The sequence below is a fragment of the Solanum tuberosum genome, unplaced genomic scaffold (genome assembly GCF_000226075.1).
Source record: "Solanum tuberosum cultivar DM 1-3 516 R44 unplaced genomic scaffold, SolTub_3.0 scf00131, whole genome shotgun sequence".
NCBI classification, from domain to species: Eukaryota; Viridiplantae; Streptophyta; class Magnoliopsida; order Solanales; family Solanaceae; genus Solanum; species Solanum tuberosum.
The window spans coordinates 274,982-286,126 of record NW_006239054.1 but is presented as its reverse complement, the minus strand read 5'-3'; the positions used below and the strand labels follow the sequence as shown (position 1 = coordinate 286,126).

General features: G+C 34.4%; 1 protein-coding gene across 2 annotated transcripts; it reads right to left on the bottom strand.

Annotated features, from left to right (window-relative positions):
- Window positions 1-1,930: 1,930 nt before the first annotated feature.
- Window positions 1,931-8,558, bottom strand: LOC102602170 (protein EIN4). 2 transcript variants are annotated; one of them, XM_006350888.2, is made up of 3 exons: window positions 7,989-8,558; window positions 5,781-7,581; window positions 1,931-2,787 (listed from the first exon to the last, which is right to left on the bottom strand). In XM_006350888.2, exons 2-3 carry the CDS (start codon window positions 7,533-7,535, stop codon window positions 2,239-2,241), a joined length of 2,304 nt encoding a protein of 767 aa, XP_006350950.1. In that variant the 5' UTR covers window positions 7,536-7,581; window positions 7,989-8,558; the 3' UTR covers window positions 1,931-2,238. The 2 variants fall into 2 exon arrangements, with proteins under 2 accessions (XP_006350950.1, XP_006350949.1); XM_006350887.2 differs by having other exon boundaries at window positions 5,781-8,558.
- Between the last annotated feature and the right edge of the window lie 2,587 nt (window positions 8,559-11,145).

The following is an 11,145-nucleotide window of genomic DNA, read 5'->3' as shown; positions in this document are numbered from 1 at the left end:
TATTATTATTATTATTATAATAATAATAATAATAATAATAATATCATTCAACCTTAATATTATTAGAATTCATTTTTCGTGTCTTTACGTACATTCAGTTATAATATATATTTTCCAACGTTTTTCTATTAAGTATTTTTAAAAATTATAACTTAAATTAAGAAAAATAACAGATACTCTATGTTAAGAGAATGACTATAAATATATGAACTAAAATAGAATTTTAAAAAAATATGGAAAACTAAATTTGAATTAATTTGTTGTTTTAGGTGCTAGTAATTGAGAAAACACTAAACATTTTTGAGTTAATTTGATATTATTAAAAATATTGAATGATATGAGGATTTTAAATACTCAGTCCTAAAAACGTTTTTAGTTATTGTGATAAAAAAATATTTATTAATTCTTTTATTCAATATATCAACATCTTAAGAAAATGAAGTTAAAAAATATTTATTAGGAGTAAGAAAATAAGAAAATGAATAAAAAAAAGGGTGAGTAGGAGAGAGATGATATAAAGGTAAAAAATTAGACACATTATCCAAGTGTCAATTAATTGATGGAGGGTCACACAACTACTGTTGGTTGAGCCTCTACCATTGTAAAATTTTTCAAACACAACTTCAATTTTTAAATATTATTTTTTACTTTAAAAACAAAAATTAGTTTTTCAATTTTCACAATAAAACATAACCAAATACATATTATTTTTTACTTTGAAAACAAAAATTACTTTTTCAATTTTCACAATAAAACATAACCAAATACATATTATTTTTTACTTTGAAAACAAAAATTACTTTTTCAATTTTCACAATAAAACATAACCAAATACATAAAAAGCAACATGGACTTTATGCAGTCAGTTTCACTATGACACTATCAGTAACCTAACCTGCTATTCTAGCTTATTGTCTGTACTTTCTTGTATGTATTCTACATTTTGTATGGACATTCCTAGAAATATAATTTTGAAAAAGATTCTTCTTTTTATGCATCACTAAAAAAGGTAATTAAGTTTGAAACATGTAGCAACCATTAAACTATTCTTTTTACATTTTCTGGACACTTTTTAGACACGGACCCTATGCTAATTCTAGTCAACGTTAATACAAAACTCAAACACATATCTAAATTAATACAGAGAATCAACTTAACAAAGAACAATACTAGATGGAAAACAAAAACCTATCGTTGGCTAGATTGTACATCTTGGGTTGCCTCCCAAGCACCGCTTGATTTAACGTCGCGACACGACGGAAGCCTCTTAATTACTCAGACTTCATCAAGAACATAGGCCTCAACAACCTCTTGCTCTGTGTTTCCCAGATAGTTCTTGATCCTTTGCCCGTTTACCATGAACCTTGTTCCTTCACTATTCTCAAGCTCAACCGCTCCGGGAGCACTTTTGTGAGAAAAAATGGCCCGGTCCATTTGGATTTGAGTTTGCCCGGAAACAAGCGCAACCTAGAGTTGAATAGAAGCACAAGATCCTGCCAGGAGAAAACGTTCAACGATAACAGTGCCACATGGATTGAATGAGATCATATGGGAAGAATAAGTATCAGCTTGCAAGGGTTACAAGTCCTTTTCAAATTAGTTGGTCTTTTTTTTATGAAGTACAAGTCCTTTTCAAATTAGTAACACTTTTCCTTCTTGTTTCATGTAAAAATAATATCATATCTAAGTAGCATCCAAGCATGTGGCCTATTGAGCCAATAAAGTGAGATTTCTTTCCATCTATCCAACTCTTGATAGGTAAAGTTACACAATACACGTGTTTGATGGAGAAGGTAGCAGGTACTCAATGGACTAGTCGAGGTATGCACACACTGGCCCGATCATCATGCTTCTTTTTTTTAAAAAAAAGCACTAGTCAAAGTTCATGATGTTTGTATCCAAAACTAACAATGTGCGAGGAACAAGTATCAGCTTGCAAGGATTAAAAATTTCTTTTCAAATCAGTAACATTCTTCTGTTTCTGAGGAAAAAATGATGGGAACCCATACCACTATCTTGACATATTTTACTTCAACATAAGCCAAGAGAACTGAATTGCAAGCAGACCTATATAGTTACATAATGGAAATTGGTGGTAGCTACATGGTTAGTAAGAAGCTTGTTTCATCTAATAAAGATGTAAAGCTATCTCTATATGGTTATATGATATATTAAAGTCTCCTCTCATGTTTTCCAGGAACCTTTTGAAGTTTGTTATTAACCATTAGTACTAACATCTCACAAGCCATCACCACCGCCGCCCCTTTGAAGGAGTCTTTGAAGTTCATCGGCCAAGCCTTGTAGAAGAACAGGTTTCCTTATTAGACCATTCATTCCCACCTGTAGGCATCTCTCCCAAACCTGTTCCTCTGAACTAGCAGTCAGGGCAATGATCAACGGCCAACTACGACTGCGGAACTTACGCACCCTCAATGCCACTTCAAATCCATCCATTTCTGGCATTTGAAGATCCAAGATGACTACTTGAAAGGTTGTTAGTGAAGGGCCTAGAGCACTCAGGCATTGAAAACCGGTTGAAACAGCAGTTACTTGGCAACCTAGTTTTTCGAGCAGCTTTCTAGTTACCAGTCTATTTACATCATCGTCATCAGTGAGGAGTACATGAAGGCCTCTGAACATTGTGCTGGAAATCGGTTGCTCCAAGGGATTTCTATATTCAAACATGCGTTTCCTAAAAGATGACTGCTTTTGAAATCTGAGAATGAGTGTCATCCCTTGCGCATGGCCTTGGGAATTCGAGGACATCCATATATTTCCCTGCATCATCTGAAAATTTATGCCCCAAAAAAAGGAAATACAGGTCAGAGTAAGCAATATGGTAACCAGGCTAGTACTTCATCACCTTCACAAGCAACTTACCACTTCAAATAGCAGAGGTAAGAAAACTAAAAACGAAATAGTTTTCCTGTTTGGATTATTTATTAATGTCATAAGCAGCATCTAGCGTAAAGTTGTTTTCAGAAACACTTTTCTTGAGCAGATGGTCTATCAAAAACAGCCTCTCTACCCCACATAGGTAGAGGTAAGGTATGCATACACCTCACCCTCCCCAGACCCCACTTGTGAGATCATATTGGGTATGTTGTTGTTGGTGGTGCTGTTACAAGAAGCATCTTAAAACTTTACAGAATAAGAATTCAAAAATCAAGAGAAATCAATTCTAAGGATGAAACCTCTTACCAAAGGAGAAAATGATTAGCCCCGTGTTCACACTAGTTTCAGCCAATAGGGGGTAGTTAATAAACAAAAGCACAATATAATGACATTCACAATTTCCCATTGAAAAACATGGATGTTATAATTTCAAAATGGAATGGTCTGTAGTCACACGGGGATAAAAATCTTCTTGACAATCGACTGATTTAGATTCGTTTACAAGGTCTTGCGCAGACAGAGAGCATGGAGTCAAACTGAAAGCTCTCCTTGATTTAACACACTTCTTATGGAGGTTCATTCAGTGAAAGCAAATACAACTACAATCCAAACCCTAAAGTTCCAATATTAAAAATAAGAAGGTAAAGGAGAAGATGTAGCCATGCTGTCTGCAGAAGCCCAAGGAGTACCAATTGCATTGGAAGCTACATGTTACATAGGCAGTGAAAGTATATATCTGAAACACATGATACATAGGCACCAGTTCATTGTCACAAGCTACTATTGTATATAATGCATAGGCACCAGTTCATTGTCAGAAGCTAGTCAAGCTACTATTTTCTCAAATTAAACCTAGACATCGAAAAAATTTGAGCGCTCAGAAGCTCAACCAGCGAATTTTCTTCTTCAACATTCCTATTTAGCTGATTTAATACATACAAGTACGGGTTTCCAGTCTATCTCACCCATAAAAGGCTCTAAAACAGGTACCATTTTCTGCATATGCTGGAGTTTCTTATAAGTTCTGCCAATATCATTTTCAACAGAAGAAATCCGAAAGAAATTATCAAAGGAAGAAATCCTGAACTTTCCCTGCTCACTTTGGATTAGTTTAAGAGCTACGAGGTCACCGCCACAAACCAGCAAAGACTGGTTCCTTGAGCTCAAATTAATTGAAGCCAACATCATTATCTGCATCCTTAAAAACACATCTTTCATTCTCATCTATATCCAATCCCCCAGCCCTTTCTTTCCCACGCTCTCACACACACATCTGGTGCATGCAAAAGTGAACGCTGCATATCTAATGATTATTGAATGAAGATGCTTGTGTGTAGTTTCACATTAGGAACTAAGGTGAAGCTAACTAACATCTTACCCATTCAATGTACATATTTTGTACCAAAGTGTATGGCCTAGTGGTTAATGAAGTGGGTTGAGAACCATGAGGTTTCAGGTTCAATGCCCACTGAAGGCAAAAAAACCTAGGTGATTTCTTTCTATCTGTCCAAGTTTTAATGAACAAAGTTGCCCGGTGTCTATGTTGGTGGAAGGTAGCATGTATCATGTGAATTAGTCGAGGACTTGGGATGGCTTGGACACCACGGTTATCAAAAGAAATAAAAAAATCAGTCCTACTTTTATCAGTATAAGGCTGACTTACAATGCTATGTTTATGGTAGTCAGTCTCTTCATGGGTTTCAGATCTCTCTGAACTGATCTCTCCCTATTTCAATTTTATTTAGAGGTAAAATAGAGTTCTAAAGAAATATCAAATAACTTCAGTCTCTCAAGTCATGAGGGTTCTAATTGCATATGCTCTCTCCCTCAGAATCGGTTCCACTAGAACACAAGCACAAAGAGGTTGATGCCAGCATAATATGAACATATGGAAGATTTGGCAGTTAATAGGTACACTTGTGGAAACCGGACAAATATCATTCTGGCATATTGCATCCTAGAAAGCTCTATACCTAAAGATTTCCAGATGAACAGTAATTAAAGAACAATCTTCTGCACAAGAAAAGAAATCCTCAAGCTGCATCTTATTCTCTGAGACGGTTCAGTTAAGTAGTGGTCGATAAGAAAAGAGGGGAGTTGCATTTTCAATTAGTGGGTGTTTGGATTGGCTTATTTTAAATAGTTTTTGGCTTAAAAGCTCTTTTTTATTTTTGAAGGTATTTGGGAAAGACAATAAGTGCTTTTAAGCACTTTCTTTTAGGCTGAATTAGTACAAAAATAAGCTAAAAGCCAAAAGTTGGGTATTCCCAACTTATGGATTTTAGCTAATAAGCTACTTAAAAAAAGCCAATCCAAACACCCCCTTAGTCAAGTTCCTCTTCTTCTTTCTTTAATAGGTGATCTTACCGGTAACTTGAACCCCAAGGGAGTAGGACAGATCCTTCACATTCAACTCAAATAATTTGACATTGTGTGGCGTTTCTAAGAAACCCTGGGACAATTTTTATGCAAGAACATGCAACTCCTCTGACCATTTAGGTTTATGCATTTTCCACCTTAGGATGTTTCAAATGTTTGGTACACTTCAACAAATCGTCACATTTTAACAATCTAAAATTAGATTATGATGTGTATTCTCTCGATGTCAGACACTCCACATGAGCTCACTTTACTATTTTTCTCTACCACTACAAATATAGCATGCAGCTCAGACTTACCCCTAAATCTCTAGGTAAAGTCATAGTTAATACCTATACGGAGACCTACATGCCAGCACGTATGAATATCACACAAGCCATGAACATTACTTCTTACTCATGATCAAGAGCTCTAATCATCTACAGATACTTGTTAGCAAGATAAACCAATTTGAATAACATAATGAAAAGAACAATAGGGAAACAACGTCAAGTATTCTAACCAACCTGAACAAGCTTTTTGCACATGTTGAAACTCAAGCCTTCCGTTACTTCCTTGCTGTTATGCCTTCTTCCACCAAAGTGAATAGTGGAGATTGAGCTATCTGATTGAGAGCCTTCAAGGCTAACCTCAATTTCAAATTTTATGGTCACATATTCATCTGTCGTGCTTGGTCTTCTTGTTCCCCAAACTTTGTCATTCCCAGTCTCAGCTCCAGTCTCTAGAACCACTCTGAATATAACAGAGCCATTTCCAATGCTGACATTTAATAAGTGTCCTACCATATGTAACAAAACCTGAAATGTTCTCTTTTCATCGCCCATCACCTGATTAGGCAAAGAAGTGGGAACATCTGTAGAAAACCCAAATCCCTTATAGACGCACAAACACTTAACAAGACAAGAAGCCTCCCTAACCAGTAAATGCAACTGAAAGGGCTTCATTTCTACTGGAAACCTTCCATCATCTTTTGCAGATATTTCCATTGCATCATTTATTAGTGTTGAGAGAACAGTGCTTGTTTTCACCATTGTGTCAACAATCATCCTCTGGTCAGAGCTTGCTTTCTCATCTTGAAATATGGAGAGCAAACCCAAAATTGAGTGCATAGGCCGCCTCATTCCATTGTTCATCACCTTCTGAAACGAAGTCCTTGCTTGGCTTGCCTTCATAGCATTCTCTTTAGCCTGCTGAAGCACACGATTTCTCATTTCTAGTTTCTCCCTCATCGTCTGAGACTCTTCAAGAACAGTGGCATGGGATAAAGCCACAGCCACCTGATCAGCAACTACTTCCACTATCTCCATCTCATCATAGCTCCAGACTCTCTCATCAACACTTGAAAGAACCAAAACTAAAATGGCATAACGAGTGTCAACCAACTCTGGAGTCCCACCTTTGAAGTCCGAAGCACGAAGCAGTGGCATCCGAATTGCAGCAACAGCACATGGTTCACCAGATCCTCCACTGCTCGAAGCTGCTAGAACTGAATCTTGCCTCAGAATCCTTACCCCCTTATTCTTTGTTATCTCCAACACATCTGGATCATTAATTGGGAGTGAACGATGACTTCCTGCAGCAGAACTGGGGCTTAATTCATGTGTTAAGTTCATCTGTGACCTACTTTCATTTGGCATCCAAACTGCACAATTCTGCAACTTTAAGGTTTTTGAAAGTTCAACTAGAGTAGTGTATAATATTGTGTGCTTATCAAGTGACTTCCTAATTTCGTGTGTCAACATACGGACATGCATGCTAGCTTCTGTTTGTTTCTTCATCATCCCAACCTCTTGATCTAGCTCTAAAACATTCTGTGTCAAAAAAAGTTCTCTGACCTTTATCTTTAGGAGAAGAGGGATCAGAGTCAAAAGGGTGATTGCAGTTGCACAAGATACAAGGGCAGTAAGGATTTTCGCAACGGTTAGGGACAATATCAATTGGAAAGAAGGATGAGGATTGTAAGTCCATCCATTGAGCAAATGTGTCAATCCACAAAGCACTATAAAAGCAATGAACTGAACCAGAACCCATTTGAAAGGAAGATTCGAGCGGCTAATGAAGTAAAGCAACTCAAGAGGGATAGAAAAGTAAGCAACAGCAATAAAGAAGTCACTCACTTTCTGGCAGTCTAAAATAGTATGTATACTCCAAAAACCATCTTCATCACAACAATTGAAGAATTCACCATCATTAGCTGAAACAGATACAATGATCAAAGAAATCAACAGTCCCAGACACAACAACCTTAACATTGCCAACATCTCAATCCCCCCTTTTCAGTCCATCCACTAAGCAAAACTTGATTATCTGGAAATATCAACTGAATTAAGATGAAAGCAGAACAACCCTTGGACTAATAGCCAAGTTACAAGAATGAGATCTCATTGGCTTAAGCCTCTACTAAATGTATTCCCAGATAACATAAGCCCCAATAAAATAATAATAAAAATGATCTGTCACATGCCTAGATCTAACATACATACATGCCTAAAGATCTAGCATACCCTTTTGACTCAAGTTCCCAAATTTTCAATTAAACTAAATTCATCAAACTACTCCTTCACCCACTAAGGCCTTCCCTAGATTTTCTTCTGTACACTCAGCAAAAATGAAACCAAAAACAAAAACAGAAAAACTAGTAAAACAACATCAAAGTTCTAACCTTTAGAAGAAAGAGAGCCAAAAACTAGAATAAAGATTAGAAAAGGGATGACCTTAAGCAAAAATCTGCAGATAACAAATCAGGATGATCTTGGAAAGACAAACACCTTCCTGTGGAGCTTTAAAATCTCCACAGGAAATTCTTTGTATCACAGAAAAGTTACTTTTTTTCAAGAATCTTCAATACAAGTAGACCCAAAAATGAATCTTTAAAAGCCCTTAATTGCACAAAGAGATAGATGAATGAAACAAGAAGGTGAAAGTAGGTAACTTTATGTCAAAATGATACCAACAAAACAAAAAAGACACAACCCCTCTTGCCAAAATTCCACCTCTTGAAATGGGAAACCCCCAAAACACACACACACATACACACACTTGTCAAACCTCAAGTTAGTACAACAACACCCACAAAAAACCAAGAAAACCCCAAAAAAAATGACCCACTATTACTATATTCAGTGAGTAGACAAGAGAAGAAAGACTAAAACCCCATTACACTCATTAGATTCTTTGACTCTATTCTTTGTGTTGAAGAAGAAAGACAGCACCTTTAATTTGTCCCCTTTTTACTCGTTTTTTTTATTGAAAGAAATCAACAAGGAAGATCAAGAAAAGAGGAAAATTCCAATAAATTTCTTTTCTTTTTCATATTTATATTAATTAAAAAATTAATTTTTTGGGACCCTCAAAGATTAGATGAAGAGAACCTAGACGTTCTTAATCCATGTCACTTTCTGTCAATCACAATGAGGCTCTAAAATAGTCTGGAACTCAAAAAGTGCTTTTGGCAAAAATCCCATTTTTCTATTTCTATAGGTACCATAATGTATTTTTATTATTTTACTAGGTAGTACTACAGTGCTTTTTTCTCGATCAACGAGGATTGTGATGAAATGATACATATTTTTTTATTTTCAATTAGAATTTTTGGATTTAAGTTAGTTTTTTTCATCTTTAATTATAATTTTTTGAATTTGAGTTTCTCTAGATAAAGAATAATTAGTTAGATTTACGCTAGTCTGTGATCTTACGAATCTTACCAAATTTTGAACTTTGGATACATATCTAGCACGTTCAGATACATGTGTTATATGTATATGTCCAAATACATGTATTTCAGATACATGAAGTCAAAATTAAGTATAATTCATTCTATACATTATATTCAAGTAAATTCACATGTAATTGTCTCTCTCCTTGTATCTGATATCCTAGATACATATATCTAGTACAACTCGCATGTATTTGAGAATCTAGCTTGCCTTCCTCCTATCTTGCTCACCTCCTCACTATTTTAGAGTATCTGATAATCAAAATATATGTATCTAGGTGTATTTCACTTAAAATTTGGTATAGAATTATTAAAGAGTGAGATAATATGTAATTATTTCAAATTATAAAGAGAATTAATAAATATGGTAAGAATATTTGTCGAAGATTTTTCCTTTTATAAAAGAGGGGGAATAATCACAATGCAACGTGGATTAGTGGATCTTATAATGGGGTTAATCAGACGGCTTATATTTGATTTAAAATAGCGTAGTAATGTGTTTAAAAGTCGTACGCAATGACGTTGCATTATCTTGACCGTTAAAAGTTAATCACTGAGCTAAATCTTTGATTTAATTAAGTTTAGCCGTTTTGGAATTTAATGATTCAGTCTCTAGTTTGATTTCGTGGAATAAGAATAATAATTTTTAAATATTTGTAAATAATTTTATCCTGTTAATGAGTATTATTTAATCGCATGATTATCTTATTTCACTATTTTAATGAAAATGATAAATAAGTTATCTCATATAAAAAATAAAATAATATTATCATAAAATATTTAATTCATAATATATCTTTATCTATGATAATTAGAATAGCTTCGTATCGTGTTTTTGAATTTAGAGACATGGTCAATGTTAATATATTGGCATAATACATAAAGAAGACCTTTAACTTGACATCAATTCACAACTATGACCCTAAACTTTGCCAGTGCACAAGTAGGCACTTTAACTATCACAAATTTAAACAATTAAACACTCGTATATCCCAGGCAAAGTGCGTGATATACAAATGCTTCTACGTGGCTGCCAACTAATTAAAATAAATACACGTGGACTTTTCAATTAAAAAACTGAAAATAAAAATAAAATAAATAGGCATAATACATAAAGAGGACCTTTAACTTGGCATCAATTCACAACTATGACCCTAAACTTTGCCAATGCACAAGTAGGCACTTTAACTATCACAAATTTAAACAATTAAACACTCGTATATCCCAGGCAAAGTGCGTGATATACAAATGCTTCTACGTGGCTGCCAACTAATTAAAATAAATAATGATATACAAATGCTTCTACATGGCTGCCAACTAATTAAAATAAATACACGTGAATTTTTCAATTAAAAAACTGAAAATAAAAACAAAATAAATATCAATTAAAAACTCTGACCCTATGCTTATAACGGAGAACAACGTTTTCCTCTTTCTTCTCTACAAAATCCTAACCTAAGTTCCTACATTTCATCCTTCGAATCAAATGTAAAATTGTTCAAGAAATTGTGAAGAAAGAGAGGAAAATGGCAAAAAGTTGTTGAAGAAATTAGAAAGAAGAGGGTAAAGTGAGATTTTGATTTTAAAAAAGGATATATATATATATATATATATATATATGAAAGAGATTCATTAAGGGTAGAAGAGTCATTTAAGCGTTTTTTTACTGTTGGGCGCCTTTATTTTTACCACTGACGCGCCTAATTGAAGTGTGTTTCACGCACTTTGCCATGTAGGATTAGAGTGTTTAATTGTTAAATTTTTGGATAGTTGAAGTGTCTACTTGTGCACTAGCAAAGTTTAAGGTCATAGTTGTGAATTGATGCCAAGTTAAAGGTCCTCTTTATGTATTATGCCAATATTGAACTTGTAAATAAAAAAGTTCATAGAATTTAATATATTTCGTATACTTATTCAAAAGATATATTTTTATCACATAAATTATGACAAAAAAACATAACTTATGCCACACACAATTTAGTTCTTAAAAAAATTATGCCGAATGAATAATATGTGTGAACAAGAATATTTTGATTCATACATTTCCTTTAAACAAATAATCAAAATTAAAATTAAAAATTAAAAATCACTCCAAAATAAAGACATTTCGTTCAAAATTTTGAAATATGAGATTGCGGGGGGGGGGGGGGGGGGGG